The sequence below is a fragment of the Labrus mixtus genome, chromosome 13, assembly GCF_963584025.1.
Source record: "Labrus mixtus chromosome 13, fLabMix1.1, whole genome shotgun sequence".
Lineage (NCBI taxonomy): Eukaryota > Metazoa > Chordata > Actinopteri > Labriformes > Labridae > Labrus > Labrus mixtus.
In genome coordinates this window covers 6049154-6071349 of record NC_083624.1, presented here as the reverse complement: position 1 = coordinate 6071349, position 22196 = coordinate 6049154, and the positions used below count along the sequence as shown (strand labels likewise).

The 22196-nt window shown below is 40.2% G+C and overlaps 1 protein-coding gene across 1 annotated transcript in view; it reads right to left on the bottom strand.

Annotated features, from left to right (window-relative positions):
* Positions 1-21664, bottom strand: part of tmtops2b (teleost multiple tissue opsin 2b) — a 37457-nt gene extending 15793 nt beyond the window's left edge. Inside the window, exons 1-2 of the mRNA XM_061053355.1 lie at positions 21115-21664; positions 4309-4634 (exon numbers count right to left, since the gene is read on the bottom strand). Coding sequence (XP_060909338.1) covers positions 4309-4634; positions 21115-21481 — 693 coding nt within the window. The 5' untranslated portion in view covers positions 21482-21664. The remainder of the gene's footprint in view (positions 1-4308; positions 4635-21114) is intronic.
* Positions 21665-22196: the final 532 nt, after the last annotated feature.

The following is a 22196-nucleotide window of genomic DNA, read 5'->3' as shown; positions in this document are numbered from 1 at the left end:
TCCACCCCCCCCCCCCCCCCCCCCCCCCCCCCCCCCCCCCCCCCCCCCCCCCCCCCCGGCAAAAAAGTTTGTGTTCCCTGTTTCAATGGTTTAAAAGAGAAAAAAAGACAGACTCACTCAAATTTCCCAGAAAACCTTGTGCCACTTGTTAAAAGCTTTCCTCAATGCTAAACAACTATTTAGATGAGGAGATGAAGCACTTTCATTTCATTTAAGATATCAACAAACTTTAAGCAAAGCACAACTTGTAATGAGCACGGTGAAAGTCTTAAAGAGGTGCAACTTCTGTTGGAGAGAAAAACTTTGTCAGACCAACATGTTTTGCCTTGTTGCCTTTATCAGGGTCATCCGAGACGGGCCGACCCCCACACTGGAATGACAATATAGTTGTTCTTTATTCATGTTTTTGCCTCTTCAAAAGGTGTTCTGTGCCTTAGTTTCCTTTAAAGTTGAACTGCCTCAGGCTGATAAGAGCAAGGAGGACTCCTCTGTAACACTTCAGCCATCTTTGCAGGGAGTGTGTGTCAAGTTTAGTAACATTTTTTTTTGCACTATGGAAATTGTTACCCTGGTTCTCTCCGCCTGCGCATTTCTGGTCTCCCTCCTCCCCCTACCTGTGGCGCACCTGAGATCAATCCGCGATCAGGGAGGAGGAGGGGGGATTTCGGGGAGCCAGGTGGGAGAGAACGGGGGTTGGCGTTCCCTTCTCGTTTAAATATTTCCCCGTTGCTTTCTCCCACCCAGGCTTGTTTTTGTTTTCATCCATGCATGTTTAGATTGCTGCGTTTTGTTATTTTAGTTGTGGGCTGGAGAGACCGGTAGTCCTATTTTCGATTCCTTCCTTTCTTATAGATAAGTTTTGTGATTAGGTAGTTTAGGGGGGAGGTGCCGAGAGCGACGGCCCCTTTATGTGGTTGGCTCGGCACTTTCCCATCTTTTGTTTTGTTTAGCCGGATCTCCAGTCCTTTTTTTGTTTGTTTGTTTTCTTATTTAGATTATTTAGGGCGTAAGATCCTTTAAATAAAGCTCGGGGTTCAAACAGTTAACACTGTGTGGCGTCCCTTTTTATATGTTCTGGTCTCCTCTTTTTATTTATGGTTCTACTTAATGTACGTCAAGGAGGCTGTAACAGAAATGTAAAAAAAAATGACAACACTGAGTATAGAGCAGCCAATTTGGAGGCTAAAGTTAAAACTAAGTTCTCTTATCTTTTCCTTATCTTGAAGTAAAATCAATCTTTTTGGCAGATTTGTCACAATCCCAAGAGCAGGGGTGAAAACGTTTCCTGGCTTTTAAATGAAAGTTTGAAAAATGAGCGAATCAGTAAAAATATTGTGTATCTTAAATGACCATTTGTGTGTCCATGAACACGACCGAGATCTCAGTCTGCTAGCTGCATTGCATTCAAGTCAGTGAGCCGATTTGAGGAGGTCTGGCCTACAACTTCTTCTCTGATATTTATCTCTGTGATCTATGGATTGTCAACCAACCTGACATTTACTGTTGATGTATGTACACAGAATTCACAATTCATCAAACGTTAGATGGTCGCATTGATGCCACGCCGTCAAAATTGTGTCATCCTTCACCGTCCACCGCTTCTGTCTGTCAGGTGTCTCATATCGCTGTGGAGAATCTGAAGTTTTTAAACAATGACTGACAGCGGGTCTTTCTACCTTTCCCGAGAAGAAACAGACATGTCCAAAGGAGACGTTTGGAAGGCCCTGAAGCTTTATCTTATTACACCTACCCTCGTTACAAATCTCATTATTTAAGACACTACAAGTTTGGTTACAAAAAAAACAAAACATATCAGAACAAAATTTGTTCCAAGAATTTCTCTCAAAACAAAACAAATGAAAACAAACAAAAAACAAAACAGAAGTCACACTCACAAAAAATAATCAAACCGACCTTTTATATTTGTTAAACACCATTTTTTTTAAACAAAAATTTAAATCTGGAAGGTGAAATACACATTCTTAATTCCATGGCATAAGTATTCCACAAGTTAACCCCTTTTACCTGAAATACACCTGTTCTTTATGTTTGTCCGACTTTAAGATTCTGCTCCTCACCTTTAAGGCCGTCCATAACCCCCTCGCTCCTCTGTACCTCTCTGACCTCCCGCACATCAACACATCTACCCGCACTCTCAGGTCTTTCAATCAACCTCACTGCACCTCCTGCCCATCCACCACGGGGGGTCCAGAGCCTTCAGGCGCTCTGCTCATTATCCACCCTGTCTCCTGAATTCTCTTCACAATGATTTTATACTCTTTTTTTTTTTTTTCTTGTTCAGTACAGAAGCAAAAGAAGGAGATGTACTTTATTAATCCTGCAAGGGGAAATTACATTTTACACTCTGTTATTGAGACATGCTACACAAACACAGGCTGAAATACACTCACATGCACAAACAGGATCCTATGAACATGCACTAATAGAGAGATGTGCAGCGAGCGATCCTGAGCTGGTGAGGGGGTTTGGCGCCTTGCTCAAGGGCACCTCTGCCGGACTTTTGTCACCTGCCAAAACTTATTTTGATCATATTCCCCATGGATCCAAAAGGTAGCTTAGACGATGTCCCTGGTTAATAAAAGTGAATTCCCTTAACTTTGTCATCTGTTTTTTCCCCCTCCTGTTTTTCAAAGCGGATAAAAATATATTGTATTGTATTACATTGTATTGTATTTACACTGAGATTCTTGTTAATACACGCAGCGTCTTAGAACTATAGGGGGATGAAATTTAAAAAAAAAATAAAATAAAAGGCTTTCTAAATTTCTTTGTGAAAATGGGCAGAAAAAAAGGTTAACCAGCGGATTTTTTTTTTAATCAGACTAAAATAATTTTGGTTTTTGAATTTGATGCGCTTTTGCCCTAAATCAATATTACAACAATTACCAGTTAAATAAATCCCCCCCCCCCGGAAAAAAAGGTGTGTGTTCCCTTTTTCAGTGGTTAAAAAAAGACTTACTAAAAAAACGTATGGAACATGAAAGTTTGCTTAGGTAATTTGCACTTTACTGCTCAATCACATGCCTTCCCAGGAGGCCGTGGAGTCTCCCGTGGAGCAAGAAGTGGGGCAATTTTGGCCCCTGCATAGAAAGACAGGGTGTGTTAGGTTGTTCTTGATATTTCCTGCTCCCTTGGCAGCAAAGAAACATCACTGAAAAATCGTTCTCCTTGGCCCATTCTTCGAACATCTTGGGCTCCACGGGAGTGAGAAGTCACATGCATCCGTCCCCAGAATGTGTCAAGGCCAGTGGGTATATGCCTGGACTAGTAAAGGTCATATCGGCTAACTTGTTTTCTGCAATGCCACCCAGGACTATAAGCCCAATCTTTGTTGCTTTCTGATAGATATACGTTTATATGAGAGGCATGCAGCAGGAGCGTGCCTATGTGTTCCCAAATTTCTACGATTTTTTTCCAAAATCAGGCCCTACGTTCCCACATTTCCTTTTTCATAAATTTGTATCAGATTTTATCCCCCTTTCTCCCAATTTGGTAGCCAATTACACCCAACCTATTATCCAGTAGCAATGGACTACAGGTGGAACGTAGCTTTTAGCTAAATCTGGTGCGCCCAAACATTTAATGTAAATGCACATTGTCCTTTTAAATAAACAAACTAAACTACAGAATTCTTGTGGGAGGATAGGGCTTAAATTGAAGGGAAATGTAGGAACACAAGACCTAATTTTGAAAATGTCCTCGAAATATGGGAACATAGGGCTGACCCCCATCCAGCCACCACACTTTACTTTCATGTACTTAAAGTCTTTATATGTGATTTTTCACACTTAAATATAATATAAATCAAGTATATCCTCTGAAAATAACTCTGTGAGTCATGACTGTCTACAATGGGTGTAACACCCGAGTCCCACTGTCTGTGATGTTTTCAGAGTTTTCAGAGTCCTATCTTCACTTTGTTTACATCGCCCGGACGGCCGGCTGACTCCTCCCCTCGTGTATAAAAGTTGTTTAATTGAGGGACTAGAGAAAAGAAGAATAACATACTGTACTCACTGCTTAACTGTGTTTCTAGATCACGCTCATTTCAGGTAAATTTACATGCAGTGTGAAGATACGAGCATAATAAAGATCGCTAGCATTAGCATGCTAACACAACAATGCACCGCAAGTTGTTTTGGTTTCATGCTGGTGCTCAAGGGTGACATCTGCTGGATCAAAAAAATCGTATATAAAGCCTTTAAGCAAGTTTTATTTTTTCCCCAAACACCCGACAGGAAAAAGCATCGCACTCACACATTTATGCACACAGTGTTATGTGTCTACCTGTTTGACTGCCCATAGTAGCCTGCTGTAGCAGTAGATCATCACCAGCACCGGTAACCCCAGGCAGAAGATGAAGAGGCAGATGATGTAGGCGTGCGACTGAGCCGTCCGAACCGTCCAGGATACCGAGCAGCTGGTTCCCGCCCCCTCGATGCCATAGCTGCTCCAGCCCAGCAAAGGGGGCACAGTCCAGAACAAAGAGTACAGCCAGGAGCCGCTGACGGCCAACAGGGGCTTACGGTAGTTCGGCCCGCGCTTGTTGTAAACAGTCAGAGTGCTGTAGCGGTCGTAGGAGAGGATGACCAGAGAGATCAGCGAAACAATACCTGAGAGAGAGACGGAGAGACGGCTGTGAGTCCCCGGGATCAACATCACAATATTACAGAGAAACATCAAAAAGATACACGCAAATGTCTGAACTCTTACAAGAGACAACAGCCATACTAGCTGATCTTTGAGTCTTGATTTCGCAATGCTTTTGGCTAAATGGCAAAGCACTTCTTTAGCAGGTTTAAACTTTTCTGCGTGTAAAATGTGAATTTAGCCGATGTTACCAACATTTCCTATTGAGCAGGAGACCCAAATCACATTTGAAGCTGGTTTTTATGTCATAAGTTAGCGCAGTATATTCAGTCGCAAGCTTAAAATGAAGTAAAAAATGACATTTTTGAGCTGAAGATGAAGATTGTTTATCCTCACTCAAGAAAAAGTTTACCGGTAATTGAATTAATATTGATGAAAAAGCAAAAAATGTGCAAACTACTGATTTGTCTTTGACTATGAAACTTCCGAAAACATGCTGATTTAACATTTACTACAGAAACCCTGCATCTCCCAGAAAGTTGGAAAGTGTTATGTCTTATAATGTAATAATGGGCTAAAATATCATCAACATGATTGCAAAGCATCCAGGGAGATCATAAAAGTCTCAACCATGAATGCTCTGAAGAGAAATCATGGCAATCAATCGTATTATTGTAGAAGCATTTTAGTCTTTGGGTAAAAAAATGTAAATCTCTGCATTTTATTTGACTTTATTTGATCCCAAAACATTATATCAGGATATGTAGCTGCATTGATGTTTTCCTACACCGCTGACAAAATGTTGGTGGGCGACACTCCTGTCTGTTAACACCTGACAGTAACACATCCTCCTGGGTGAGCCAATCACATTGCACAGCTGTGATGTGTCCAATATGCAAACAAACAGGTGTTGACATCCAATTGCTCAGACAACATTTGGAGGTTGGGCCCCTTTTTCTTCCAGTGTTGTTTATGCAGATGGTTCTGGGCCACACTGAAGGACGGCCTTTTGTTGCCTCTTTAAGGAAGGCAACGATTGCTTGAGCGACATGAAGTGAAGAGTGTGAGCAATATGTTTGTCACTGTAAAGAAACATCTGTGATAAAACACAGATAAAAGATATATTAGACCATGTTGACACTTCTGTTGGAAATCACACACTGCCTCGCTATCCCTATCATGAAACCTCTCTCTCTCTCTGCATCACACTTTTTCACCACTTGATGGCTCTTTCACTTCAGCAATGTACGTTTTTGTTTGCATACAGAACCGGTAAGAGGGATCCCAACATGTGGTTCTGGTGGTCACACGTGGAGACACATTCTAATCTCATGGTGTGACCTGCTGTCCTGAGGGCTGTCCACTCATCACATCACACTCACATCACACAAGATGCACGCTAATTACAGGTGTAGACAGGGCAAATGAGACAGTTTACTTAATGGAATAATGATGTGATTCTGATGTGAGCTGATGTAAGGGGCTGTCATCATAAGGGCTGTGCACAGACTCCAAGATGGTTGTTAATGCCAGGTGTAAACATGACCATATGTTTTATTAAGAGGGACCTGGCTTATGCATTTTTTCCGCTGATTGCTGACAGTATAACAGCTGATCGGCTGCCAGATCTTCTTATTTTTCAAACCTAGGCTGTGGCAACACAATGACATCTACTGTACATACATAAAAACAACACACATGATTGTGTAAGAAACGCCAAATTTAGCTCTTCCCCTTTTTCTCCACTGTGGACAAGTGAGGTTTCTAAACTGTTTGGCACCTCATAAGCCGTTTTCACTTATACACTCAGGAGGACTGCTCCGGAGATCCTCCCGACCTGGCTGTTCACGTATGATCCTCAGGTGACTTGACACAAAAAAAATAAAAAAATTGGCTCAAGGTGAATTCTCCGGAGAATATCCTGCGGCATTTTCACATCAGCCCACTCGGGCTTGCTGCGGAAAAAAACTGCTAGGGGTCTGGCAGGAGAAACTCTGGGTGAATTGCGAGCGAAAAACATGGCTTTAAATATCCTTTTTCAGTTTTTCCAGGAGATTTCTGCAAGTGTGAACGTCCTGTTACAAACTCAACAAGACAATGCAAGAAAACTTCAATCCCAAAAAGTCTCAGAAGTGTTGGAGCAAAAATGAATCCTACAGTCACTCATCAGATTTTCACACTGGGGAACCAACCACGTTTACCTCACATACACCACCACCACTCTCTATTTGAATCTTTTAGGCTGTGTCTGAAACCACGAGGTAACATACAGTACTGTCAGTCGGCCATGCAATTTACCAACAATATACAAATAGTCATCATTATACAGCTAAGTCATTATTTTAATATCATTTGGCCTAAGCCACTGGATAGCCAAAGAACGGCAATGCATTGTGGGGCATTTGAGTATGAAAAGTGACATCATGACCAATATAGTTTACAACTGGGCCCTTCTGAGGCCTTTACTGCCAAGCCTCTTAATTATTAATCATTGATTGGTTGGTTTGGTTCAACATGCCCAAAGACATGAACTTGTTGGCTGAATTATTTTTTTGGCACTCTCTAGCAGTGGCGATTCTAGAGTCTCTTGGAGCCCTAAGCAAGAACCATTTGGGGTCCCTCCAACCAGCGGTCATCACCATTATGTCTGCCAGTGTCACAATGCTTACTCCTCTTCCTCTTTTTACCTCTCCTATCAACAGATTGTTCCTTTTCATTTTACTTTGTTGGGCAACGAGAGCAAGTCCCCAAGCAGTTCAAATTCAATTCAAATTCAAAAAACTTTATTTGTCCCCGGGGGGGCAATTCAAAGGCAACCAGAGCAGTAAATTAACAACAGCGCAAGTACGAAACATTTTAAACCTAAAATATAAAGTGTCAATTTAAATACAACTTAAAGCTTAAACTTAACTTAAAATACAAAATATAAAAAGAGTAGATATAAGTGGACAGTGATCGGACTAACAGATGTAAACAGCACTGTTTACAGTTGCTTGCCTTGCCTGTTGACAAGAAGCGCCTCTGCTCTCTAGGCATGAATAAGTAGTCGTTGTGTGTTTGTGATGTCTTACAACATACAGTTAGCCCCTTGTTTGTGTCAACAGACATTTTAAAACACACTCAAACGGTGTTCTGAAAAACACAAGTCATTACGTGTCATCTTGTACCTACAGTACATCTGAGCTGGCTTTGAAGCTCTAAAAGCTGTGTGGGGGAAAACAAACCAAAAAAAAAGATTTTCTGCCATCCAGCCCTTTTTTTCCCACCAGTGCTGTAAATCACCAAGAATGACAGCAAAGTGCTTCCTATACACTCAGTGACAGTAATAACACCACTCAAGTGCGTGGCAGTGTGCGTGTGTATGAACATAAGAAGATTTGTGGTGTTTGTGATTTTGACTTTAAATGAGGAAAAAGCACATCCTCTGAAACTCCTCTGACTTTCAGCATCAATTCTCATTCTGAAGAAGCTCCCGTGAGGCTGAGGCAATGCAGGAGGAGAGGAGTTAGCCTGCGAGGATGTTTCCCTGATACAGTATGCACGGCTTGTATCTGCCCCAATGCTCATATCCAGTTCCTTCACTGCATACTAAAATGAAAGCCTTCCTTACTGACGCGTTCCGCCTGGGGCTGTTTGTTCACAGGCAAAAAGATTAAAAATCAGTGAATCCTCTGTCTTTGTTTATCCTTTCTCCGGTAAAAAGAAATATCAAAATTGTTTCCACAGCGGTGATCTTGGAATGCCTGAGGGGAAAGAAAATGCACCATCGGGGGAGTTATCAAACATGTGGGACGGCACGTTTGGTTGCCAGGACACCCAAGAGAGCCCTTCATCCGCGTTGCTGCCTCAGAGTGAGGAGCACTTTATCACGATTTTTCCACGTTAGAGGGCACTTTATCATGTTTCATCCAACAGGAGGGGCATCCAAGAGGGCACTTTGCATCCCCCTAGCCCACCCCACGTTTCGAGTCCACTGCCACATGTGGCAGAAGAAAATACATCTTCCATGAAGACTTACATCCCTCGAACCTGACCCTGCTTTGTGCATCGGAGAGGACAAAGACGTATTAGATTAAATACAGATTAAATTGATCACAAAAAGCAGCTGCAAAACATTTTATAGAGGACTAATGCTTCCTGAGATAACCCAATGTCATTTTCAAATCCAACATTAAAGGTCCCATATTCTGCTTTTTCTGGTTTTATATGCTCTTTAGTGCATGTAGCATTAGCCGCATGTAACGCTCGGTTCTAGCCCCCCTCGATAAAAATTTGTCAGTCCGACGTCATTGTCAGTGTGAGATCACTGGTCTAAGCCCATTGGCTCGTTGTGGCAAGCCCAGCAGCTCATGTTGCACGCCCGTTAACTTCTGTAGCACGCCCACGATATGCCGTAGCCTGCGGTAGCACAGTAGTGCTAAGGTGCTAATGTTTATGCTCCCCTCGGAGCCAAAGTGGCTGCATTCCCAATATGGTAAAAGAGGCGGGACATTTCCGAGACGCGTGCTGAGCGACTGACCAATAACGACAGAGGGGATCGGCAGACCAATCAGAGCAGACTTGGCCCACATGGGGTCTAACAGTGTGGGCTCAACAGAGTGCAGCTGACGGACTCAGAGCGGAGAGGGAGCAAGGAGGAGCAGTACATGAAAACAGACACTTTTTCGGACTTTAGCTGTTGTGAACGTACAAAAGTAGATACATAGATTAAATATACGAACCCCAAAAAGGGCAGAATATGGGCTCTTTAATGGCTATGACTCATTTGCTGCTAGTACTTCCTCTCTGACGTTCCTGAACTTTATGATTCTCCCCCATTTGCAGGTGCACATTTATACTGCCATTATTCAAGTAGCAAACACTGTAGTTACAGCGCCCCCCTCCTGGCCTGGAGCACGTCATTGTGAGGACCTGAGAGTTTTTCATGGGTTTTTGTTATCTGTTTTTTTCCTTTACTTTCTCTCTACTAATAATTTGAATTATGTTCACACATAGATGTACTTGTTTGGAGGTATTTTATATGATTTAATTTCTGCTGTTTTCCCCTCATGGACATCTTTTTGGCTGTACTTGCACTTGTGGGCCGCTGTACAAAACTGCAAAATATGTCAAGATCTGAGCCAAAACATCCCTTATTCTGCGATATACAAAGAAGTCTTCTTGCAATACCCCATCAGTCTAAATTAGTCTGTATAGAGCACCACAGGAATGAGTCCTAAAACCAGAAGTAAGTTAGCATTTGAGCGCCATGGGGTCTAACGTTTAGACGCCTGAAATAAGGTCTGTGGTTAACACAAGCTGAAGAGATGTTGGTGTTTTGTTAGACCACATAAACTACGTTAGGTAATACCTCCACTCGTGAAGTTTGAAGTTTTTACTCGTCTTTAAAAAGGCGGTTGCTAACAAGTGGCTAAATGTGACTACAGTGGTTGTCGGGGATATTAAACGTCATCACACCGGACACAGAGGGCGGGAACTCTCTCACTAGTCGGAGATGTCTCCTGTAGGTTTAATCTTTAGGTTAAGGTGAATATTATGTTAGTAAACTATTTATTAAACTACATGGATTAGTTTATCGGAGATCGTCTAAAGCATAACGCTAGTGACGTCACAATCATCCGACCGTGGTGTAGTTAGCTTGTAGCATAACGTTAGCTTTTTACTTCTGTCGGCCGCATTAATGGCGTTCATCTGTGAAGATTATCCAGCTGAACAAAACGCCTACGCTTCAGAAACGTGCGTTTGCCACAGAGATTATTTTCTGCAATGATCCAAAAGCCAATGAAAAATTCCCATAGGCGAATTCTCGTTAGACGCCATGGCGATGCTACTTCAGGGTTGGCCTACAAAAATACGTCATATGGTTTGTTCTCTATTGTCGTTCAAAAAACATGGAGTAAGAAGGCATAAAATCCTCTAACTGTACACCCACTACTGTAAAATCGGGCACACAAACACTCCCAAAGGATAAATATTTAAATTGTTTTAGTACCATTTACAAGCTTAAATATTTAGTCCAGATTAAACTGAAGAGTCAAACATCTGAAGCCAAATTTCACAAAGACAACGTACAATATCCAGAAACACAAGCTTATTTCTGGGCAGGTCACCAGAGTGTCAAAAGGGCCAACACAAATCTCCCTCAAAGAAAAACAGCCTTCGGGAAAAAAAACACACTTTGATTTCACGTTTTTACATAAAAATGACGCAAATTGAATTACATAAGAGATGTTGTGCCAGCTGACTCATCCTCTTCTCTGCAGAGGTTTCCCCACACCGTTTAAAATCCCTACAGTGTTTCATACAGTTGATTCAGAAAAGGGCAGATCTCTCTTGGCAGTGTCTACATTTGGCTCGGATCCATGATGGCCTGTTTTATTTCCTAGTAAAAGAAAAGGGAGTGTTTGCACGCTGATAAATCAGACATCGGGGTGAAAGTAACCCACTGTGATGGACTTTTTTAACCTGATGAATCAGATCAGACGTCCCTCCTCGCCCTCTGCCCTTTGCAGTCTGCTCTCTCGTGAAGAGCCGGCTGTTTATCCAAGCAAAAACGAGATACTCTGCAGTATGGAGTATCAGAATAGATTGCACGTTTAGAGCCACAGAAGCAAAGCAACAGTGCAAAGCCTGTGGTTGGAATGAGTACACTAAGGGCTTGATTTTTTTGAGTGGTAATCAGAAGAGGATGCAGCAGCCTTGCAATCTAAAAATTATTTATTTCAACATGTCCCTGAGTGGTGAGTTTTAAAACACTTTTCTGATGATAGGTAGCAGCAGTAGTAGACATACGATGATCGCTAGGATGCCCAAACTTGATCTGGGAATGCTTAATGTTGACTGTGCATTATTAACTATAACGCTTTATTATATATAACTAAACTCCGTCCAGCACTGCTCAACACCTGAAGTGAAAAATGTATCAAGTGTGTCCTAATCTATTCCCTTTAGGCAGAAAATAGACAAACATGGTAAAAACACCTACATCAATGAGATTCAGACATGAGTAGTCATGAACCTAAACGACGCATGGTGTAAGCAGCTGCCATTAAAGCTTATTTAAAAAATAAATCAGTAATATTTTATGTATTATTTTTCTGGTAACATGCAGCCTACACTTTGTCTTAACGTCATCACGTATATCGTACACTACAATTGCTAAATCATTACATCCCTTTTGCATATATATATATATCTATATATATATATCTATATACACTGTATACATAGATGTATGTATGTATGTATATATATACTGCATTCCCATTCAATTTGGCTTGGGCATTACATGACCTCACAATGTGATTCTTTGCAGTTAAAACCTTTTATAAAATATTACAAATATCTGAACACATATGGACATATTCTACTTACTTACTTACATGCACTCTGTGAGTAGTTACACACACGATTTTTTTTTCTCATAGTCCACTGCACAGCTCCTACATTGCACCTTTTGTACATTTTGTGTTTTTTTTTTCATATTTTACATTTTTAAATTCTATTGTATATATTGTAATATCTTCTTATTCTGTATTATTTAAGTTGTTGCTAGTTCTGCTTTATTTCCTTGTTAATTGTTTAGCACCAATACACCAAGTCAAATTCCTTGTATGTGTAAATGTACTTGGCAATAAACCCAGATTCTGATTCTGATTCTGATTCTGATTCTGATTAAACCAACAACACTCTTTTACACACATATTTGACATAATACATTTGGATATTCATAATTATGAACTGTTACATCTTAAATAAAGTCAAAATACTTGAATAATATATCTGACTTGACAATTAAAGCACTTTTTTGTACATGCCTTTACTTAATCTACTTTGTAACTGTGTGTAGCTAAAGACAAATCCTGCCCTGTGCATCCTTTTTAAATGACTTACTTACATCTAACATTGGTATACCACCTGGGTCTAATGTTAGCAAAGACTCTTCGGTCTGCACCACGTCATCAGGCTCTGTAGAGATCAACATTATTAATTAATACAACATTAATTAATTAATAACTAAATTAATTATTAATAACATTAATACCTGAATGAAACGGGTTTTAGCTGATGGCCTGGTTGAATTTTCATGGTTGTAAAGACTCATCACTATTTGTTTAATAAGGAGGTTTAATGTAGTTAATTAGACCCATACTTGTTGTATTATATGATCAAAATCAGAAATGATTCTTTTTTTATTCTTATATTTTTTAAATAAGGAAACATGCTTTTTAAAGCAGCAGTAAACTTCCTCCTTAATTTATGAGGTTTCTTATCAGTAATGTAGAAGTGTTCATACAGAGGCTGTTGGGATTAAACACCACCAGTTGTGCAATATGACATCTGGATGACGTACACACTCCTAATTGTTAAACATGGGGAGTTTTCCCCTTTCCCCACATTTCATTATATCGTGAACACAATCTAAGCCTTTAAGCACCGAAACCTCGCTGACTTTAACTGACGTCACCTGTGTGATCAGCCTGAGTGTCTGTATGAGACCTGGTTTTAAGAGTTCAATCGCTGTGCGGGGAGCATGGGCAAGCACTTTGTGAAATCACAGCACTCAAACTAACGGCTATTTGTGTGGTCAGGAAATTATTTTCAAAATGCATTCGTATGGATTTATTTATTTCAGTCTTGATGAGTCCAACCCAACATGTCATCATGGGACAAACAAACACACGGATCAATGCAGCAATATGTGTGTTTGCTCTTAATGCTGATTGAAATCCATGGCTGTCGCTGTTTTAGATTCACAATACCACACGCAGACGGTTATTCCCTGAAGCGAATGCTGCAAAAAGAGACAGTGAATAAATATATATTTCCCTGAGGTTTTCACCTTTTTTGTATTTCGATTTTGTATACTGTCAACTGCAAAGAAAACATGTAATCATAAAATGAAAATCCTTTGTTTTTTTTTTAGCAAACTCTACAAACAAACAACAGAGAATCTTACACTACAATTCTACAATTCTACAATTCTACAATTCTACAATTCACTTAGCAGACGCTTTTCTCCAAAGCGACGTACATCAGAGAGTAAGTACAACACAAGCAAGGATCTAGAAAAAAGGGAACAATGTCAGTAAGAGCAAACGATCAGCTTTGAGTCTGATTGGACACACAGGTGCTGACAGGAAGTGACCAGAGGCAAAGCACAACATTGAGGGCAGTTCTTGAGAGCTCTAATCAGTATAGAAACCATCTTATAAGTCGTCGTTATCAAACAAAAACCATCGTCATTACCATCATCATCATCAATAATATGGAGACCATCATCATTAAGTTAGCAGGTATTCATGAAAGAGCTGGGTCTTTAGCTTTTTCTTAAAGGTGCAGAGGGACTCTGCAGATCACATGGAGTTTGGAAGTTCATTCCACCACCGGGGGGCGACAGAGGAGAAGAGTCTAGTCAGCGTCTTAGGACCCTGTTGTGAAGGTTGGATCAGACACTGAAAGAATAATGTACTTTTGTGGGTCAAAGACTTAAAATGTTGTGTGTTTTGTGTAGGAATTAGCAATGAAATACAAGTGTGGGCAAAGTAGTATTTTTGTGTATTTTTTTTACATTTAAAGTTTTACTGTCTACAGTGTTGAACCCCGATGCTTTATTCCTTTGTTTTTGACTTCTCCTTACAACTACCACATTGTCCCCGCTGTATCACATAATTCAGCCACTCAACCTTTTCATAAAATTCATCTTTACATTCATGACCTTTCACGATGACTTTTTGTCCTCAGTGGGGCCACGAGGAGGCGTGAGTCAGGGGGCCACAGACAGGTCAGGGGACTCTCAAATACACAGGCATTGTTGGTTCTGGTCTGTTTGATATAATTCAATCAGATAATGATTGCTTCATTTTAAATCTGATAAAACTGCATGTATGGACAAAACGCACAATACTATCTGACTGGGCTTTTTGAATGTTTGGTTTTTAGGATTGAAAGTCAAAGGCAGCACACTGTTTGTTTGCTTACACTTAAAGAAAATGATAGCAATGTATGCTTTCTGCTTGATTTGTGTTAGGAGAAAGAGCTGAGCATTCTGGGCTGCAGGAAAAGTACACAGAGAGATTATTCTGCTGGCGAAGGAAACATATCAGAGCTCATGTCTTGGTGCAACACAGGAAATTGAGTGTTATGGAAAAGAGGGGGCATTTAATTAATTGGAAAAAACTAATAACATAGGCAATGGTCGCAAAAAAAAAAAGAAGAAAAATCCAGACATGTTTACGCCCATCCCATTCCTCTTGTGTTTCCATCTGTCGACCGTCATTACTGAATGCTGTTTTGCACACCTGTCCTGTAGTCATATAAGGAGTGATGATTATAGGATTTTCATTAGGACGGTGACAACATTTTTATTATCTTAATGTGTTTTTTATGCTTGTTGTCTCAATAACACATCATTCACCAGCTGAAAATGAGCAGGGCTAAAGACTATTACAATTACACATATTCCATAATAATGATCGCCGTTGACAAGCAGAATTAATCCGGGGATATTACGTCCCACTAGAATTCATATGGATGATATCTGGATGATATTCAACGTCATATTAACCTTTGAGAAACATCAGGATTGAACGTCCTCCCGTCTCTGACCATTCGACTGGAAAAGAAAATCCAACACTATCAGTATAAAGCTGCTTCCCCTGGCTTCATGTTTACTCCATTCAAATCTGCAGCAGTGTTGAATCAGAAAAACATTATTTCAAGGGTAAACATGCCAATTTAATTGTATGTACAGCTAAGACTTTGATATTTTGGTACTTTGTTTTTTTCACTTGTAAACTGAAAAACCAGCTTTGAGGCTCACTGGCTTTATGCAGCTGAAGGCAGATGTCTGCCTGAATAAAAACGTAAAGCCTGGGGATGCTTTTAAAAAAACGATTTAATGCATTCCTTCAGCTGAAAGGATTTTGAAGGCCATGTTTTTGTCTTGTTTTTCCACTATTTTCTGGCATTTCTAGCTGTGGTGCTGCTACATTTTAACCACTGATCCATTTTCTGATGTTATGTCTGTCATTCAATTTCAGAACTGTCAAATCCTGATAATCCTGAAATGTAGTTTATTGATCATTCATTTGTATCTTTTAATTAAATGTATTATTTTATATCTATTTGAGGAATACATTACTAATATTTTGAAACAATCTCAAATCCCCCCCTGCATTTCCTACAAAGAACCACTATACTGTATGTTATTTTGGATTGATGTATAATTAAGCTTACCATGGTGCTGCTGTCATTATTACTTATCGTCAAACCATCTGTTCCTGTGAGAAACTAAACATGAAAAATGTGTTCTTCTGCTCATCAACTCTTCCTTTTATTCTCATGTATCATGGCTGAAAAACACAGGGCTTGTCTTCGTGCTGAATATGATTGACATGTTGTTGTTTAGGTGTTCTTCTCATGAGACCCACAGACATGATGAATGTGCTGCCACTCTCTGATACTGCCAGTTTGTTTTTTTTTCTACCTCGTGTGTCACTCTCACTTATGCTAGGTAAAGCCCACTGACCAACAACATGGAGACAACCAACTAATCAAACACACAGACAGATCAACCATCCAGTATGTATGACATAAAACATTTTCCCCCCTCCCATATAAATGAACCCAATTGGATCTAATCTGCATAAATGTGCAGGCATTACAATAGATAAAAATAAGACTTAATATGTACAATTTGAAAACATTTGGTAAAATTAGACCTGTACATTTTAAACTGATATTTAATAAAAAATTAAAGAGATTTGTATACTGACACTCAGTTCTGTTATCTTTTTAAAAAAAATACATACAACTGTTTAAACTGAAAGCTACTTAAACAATCGTGTCTTTGCATCCAGACTTCATGCACAAGTCTGTGTTGGTCCACTCCTTTGAAAAATAAAAAAGTCTGCACACGCCCCTGCACAGGAAGTCATGTCTGACTCCATACTTGAAAAACTTCTGCTCAACAATCCCTTACCACGACTGAAAGAATTGAACATTCAGGTAAAAGGTTTACTGTTGCACTTCCATCACTGTGTTCAGTTATCCACACGGCTTACTGAATAAAGGCACAAGGTTATGATGTCTTTTTTCCCGCTGTACAAAATCTACTCTTTCACAAACTGCTGTGAGTCAGCGGGCACTAACAAAACACCTGTTAAACTGCTAGAGCATAATACTGCAGTCGATCTATAGAATAAGAAGTGGTTCATATATGAGTCATCATACATCATGCTTGTGTCCACTGGTCTGTTCTCCTCCAGCAGACCTGAGGTAAAGTGACAGAGAAGGTGACTTACAGCAAAGATGAGAGGAAATTGGACACTTAAAAGACCCGAAGGGGGCTTCAGCGCTCTCTGTAGTATAAATTAAACCCTCGTTTGAAACCAACCTTGAACAGCTGGTGATCAATAATGATATATATCACAGAGCATGTGGTGTGAGTTAGTGTGAAGGAAATACTACAGGTCGAGGAAGGTGGCGTTGAGATTTAGAGATGAAGTTAATAATCTGAGTCAGACGTTAATGTGGTTGTTTGCAGTTTAATTTAAGCACTTTGCCAACTCCTTACATAGACACGCACCAAAGGACTGCAAAACTGATCATTTTATTTTTTTGATTTTTTTGCTCTGCCATCCTCAAGGTTGCGGAATCTCATGAATTCACTCTGATGTGCTGTTCCAAAGCTTCCGACCGGAGTACTTTGCATTTGTGAATTCAGTGTCTGGATTTTCTTGCCAAATCCTGCAAATAAATAAAAAGCCTGCAGGTGTCACAAAAGAAACGTTTGTATATGTCCGCTGGTGCCAGGTGCCCAACTGACTCAGCGAGATAACAACTGCCTCCAGCATGCACAGTTGTGCTGAGTAAAGCCCTGCGTACAAAAGCCTCGCACAAACCGCACAATACAGGAGCCCAGAGGGACAACAAAGTCAAAATATGCACATGCTGATTTCAAAAACCCAGTATGACACATAGTAGCATATTTTATTTTTTCAAATATATTATTCTGTTCTGTTTATCTGTGAGGGCAAATAAAAAGCAGCAGGTGCAAAAACCAGAAGCTAAACAACTTCAATGCAACAAAAAAAAGATAAGAAACTGAAAGAAAAAAAAGTCATTTGTGAAAGAAAATGTGATAAAAAACCAAATAAATAAAACATGGTAAGGCTTCAGATGTTCCATGAGGAAAGCCAAACTGTGATTATCTTTGCGCCAGTGTCAAGTTGTGTGTTCAGTATTGCATATGGGCTTAGCAGAGGACTGAATAGTCATTTTTAATCAGTCCCATACAGAAGCCTGTAGAGAAGCAGCTTCGCAGTATAGTCACTACATACAGTGCAGTACCAAATATATTCGGTCACCTTGATTGGTCATTGCAGTGTTCAAATCATTTGACAACTCAAGCAATGTAAGTCCCATCTTTTATCAATGAATTAAAGGAGCAACATGTAAGTCCGACATGTAGCGTTAAAAAATGGGTACTGCAGTTCAAATTCAAAACATTGGAGAGATGTCTCCATCCTCCCTAGAGTCCATGTGTGTGTTGCCATGTTGCAGACACAGAAGCTTCAGTGTTTAGCCACCTTTCTGTTCGTGGAGCTTTTTAGAAAATGCATAGGCTTTTTTAGGTTTCCGGTAGAATCAGTTATATCTGCTTGCCCACTTCCGTCACTGCAACACCGCTTGATCTGCTGTTTGCCTGGCGTCCACAACGGCCATTGGGGGTGCCTTAACCCTAACCCTACCAACCACCCTGCAGTGGAATCAAAACTTAGGAGGAGGACATGCTGGCTGCTGCATTGTTGTCAGAGAAGCCAGCACTTCAACAAAGCATGTTTCCTTACATGTCTGTGGATCCTGTGGAAGTGTAAATCTTCAAATCAAAATCACAGTTTGATGTGAAATAAAGCACTAATCTACCCAGACTATAGTGCAACAACAGAAACAGCTGCTATCAAACTGAAGACCTGGCATGGAAAAGCCTCAGTACTTAAACGTGGAATACTTTTTTCATGTTGTCAATAGACATTAGAGCAAATGGCTTTCTGTATTATTCTTGAATTATCATGTTGAGAAATCTCATTAATGAAAATCTAGAAAAAAATCTCTTTTGCAAGTACAATGCTCATAAGTTTCTACTGAAAATATTTATCTTTTAAAACAGAAAACAGATACTTTTTATGGTTTTACGGTGGTTTCCAAGTATAATGGTTTCTGCAAGACCCCAAAAATCATCAAATTAAAGGAATAGCTTCACAATATTAAGATCTAATCCAAGGTTATATTATGCAAAAATGTTTTACGCCCTTCATATGCAGGCATTAGTGATCTGTACAAGCCTCTGAGCTTACATCTAGAAAGTCATGTGAAGCTCCTTTTAAACACTTAAAGCAAGTCTTTTGGTCTTTTGAGATAAACAAAAAGCAAACATACACAAGGGAGGAGAAGGGAAAAAATAAAGAAAGAAAGAAAAGAAAAGAAAAATGGAGTGAAGGAAAGAAGAAGGACAAAAATAGGAATAGGGGTATAGAGGAGGGGAAAAGGGGAAAAAAATACAAGCATACATTCGAATTACACACACACACACACACATACACACACATACACAAGCAGGGCCCTTCAACACCCTCAAAATACAAAATTGCAAAACGTTATTATTACTCCCTGCTTGCCTGTTTTGTCTTTGTCTATGCTGTGCATTGTATCGTTGTGTCTCCCCTGTCTCCTACATACTTTTGCTCTTGTCATGTCCCTCACTTGTCTTGTATTGTTCTGCATCACCTAATAATTTTTTAAAGTATGCATTAAGCGTGTTTGCATTGAATTTCTTCCTCTATCTGTCACAGCCCCCTCTGGGTGTCCAGATTTAACAACATGTGACACTTCTGGGAAAGCACTGGTCTGCTCCCTTTGTCTTCTATGTGACAATAAAGACAAAGAGATGAAGTAAAAATCTAAAAAATAGATGCTCTCATCCATCAGTGACATTTCCTGTAACAAAGGGTTGATTGACAAAAGACAAAGTTCCCCAGATTGTTCGGATGTGGGGAAAAAGAAACTCTGGTTATTTCTTTAGAAGAGATACCTGTGGGAGGTCATTAACAGCATGATGAAGGAATTTCTGAATCTGACTCAGTGGAACATTTCACATTTGGCTGGAAAAAAGGTAGGAATACAAAGTAGGCTGAAAGCTTGACTGATGTATTGTTTTTGTTCTTTGGCCAGTTCAATATTTAAGCAGGCACATCAAAATACATCTGCCATTAGATGACAGAAATTCAAGCACAGAAATGCCAAAACGAGTTACAAACTTTGTCCACTAGAGGGCAGTGATAAGCTAACTTTTTAATCACTTTTTACTGTGGACAGAAAGCTAACCTGTGACATGTCCCTGTGACATCATGTCTGTCCATGGCAGCTGTTTCATAATGATGCACCAGCATCAGACATATATGCAGTCTACTATATGTCTATAGTTTTTAAGTCTGACATCACAACGGCCTTTGCACATGCTGAGACCTCCAGACAAAGGGTCCTCCACTAGGAATGACATTATTTCCACAAATGAGTGTTTACAACTTTAAATCATGTGAGTCATGCCAGTGAAGTCATTAAACATATTGGTGCAGTGAGACACCATGCTCTCACTCCACACATCAGTCCTCACAGTCATCTGTGTGCTGCAACATGGAATACATAGTGAGTTATCTTTTTAACATCTCAGGTATGTCAGCCTTTTTGAATGTTATGTATAGAGCTCCTTTTTTTTTGAGTTCCCGTAGTGTAATAATAATAATAGGCTAATACATTGATCTATGTGGCACCTTGCAAAAGTGCTTTACACCAACAGATAAAACACTGCACACAGTCAGGGTAATATAACGTAAAAATATTGAGCGTATGGGGTCAGAGCTGTTCATAGAGCAAGATAAAGTACTAAGGTTATATGGAACAATTCAAATTAAACAATTGCCAGTTAAACCAGTAAGATCTTTAAATAATATAATAATAAAAGAATGTGGACAGTAAAAGGAGGTGAAATAAAAAATAATTAAAAAAGCATACCATGAACAGATTTACTATAAAAAGGCCACTATGTAGCCTTAACGTAGGTTTTAAGGAGTGATTTAAAGGACGGTAGGTATGGTTTAGATATCATTAGTTCTTCAGGTATGTGATGATTTGTAGCCCTAATGCTTTCTATGACTTGTATTAATAGTTTGGGTAACTTGGTCACTTCTGAAAATGTTGAACGAAAATTTTTAGTACATGATAAACCAACATTTGAAGCACAGATTTCAGTATGTAAAAGTACATTGAAGTCAATCTTTGGTGATGTTGGTTTCCAAAAAATGTGTTGTTCTTGTTATCTAGGCTACTTTCTTTGGCTGGTATAGCCTACCTGAAATTATTTTCTCAAACATATACCAGGTTGAAGGTGTGTTTCTGCTCAGGCATTTGCAAAGTAAGTCGGGAATACACTGACGGTCTTACCGAAGCAGGAGTTGATGAAGCCGTACCAGCTGCAGCCGCTGCGCCCCAGCAGCCACTTCCCGCGGACACTGGAGGCGAAGCTGAGCGTGGTGCCGAACAAACACACCAGCATGTCGCTCACGCTGATGTTCAGCAGCAGCATGTTCACCGGCGTCCGCAGCTTCTTGAATTTGCAGAACAGCAGCAGCACGACAAAGTTGTTGAGGAAGCCGAAAGTCATGATAAAGCCCAGCACCACGGACAGCGCCACGAAGCCCGCCGGGGAGAGCTTCCCTCTGCCCGCAGGCGCGTCCTCCAGATCCTGGTCATCGCTCAGGTTGAAGCTGTAATTCAGACCAGCCTGACCAGAAAACATCCTGCTGTCCATTCATCGGAGCTCGTGTCCACTCTGAAGCGGCTTTTTGCTAGTTTTGACTTTTCACCTCGCTCCTCTGGAAAGTTTATGAATTGCAGTTTGTCTCTTTGCTGCTTTTCCTCTGGGACATCAGAACAGAGCACTTCATCTTTTCAAAACGCACATCCACTGATATATATAAAAAAAAAACATTCAGCTGGAGACTCGTTCCTAGAAAGCTGACAGAAGCAAGAGCAAAAAAATAAATAGATGTAAAAGCAAATATATGAGAAAAGTGCCACCTGTTTGTTCCCTGAACGCACCGCGAGTTTACTTATTTAAATTCAGCGCATTTCAGCTTCTTGTGACGCCATGATATCTTGAGATAACTACCATCAATCGCAACATTTTTACACAAGAATCTAGCTTCTCCTCCCTGCTCTGTTCTTCTTTTTTTTTTTTTTTTTTTTTACGTGTGGGGAGACTGTCATCTAGAAATCCCCCGTTTTCATTTCATTGTAATCCGCGCTCACAGTGGACGCTCCGGCTACATGGACAGTGATGTGTAAAGTCCGCGCTGCTCCGCGCTGCTCCGCTATTTAGTATCTTATAAAGGCGACTCTTACGTCACAAGATACTGGGACGACAGGGGCCAAGGGGGAAGGGGTGGAGGGGGGGGGGGGGGGGGGGGGGGGGGGGGGTCTATGTGTAGCCTATAATGTGTGTGTGTTCTTTTAATTCTGTCTTT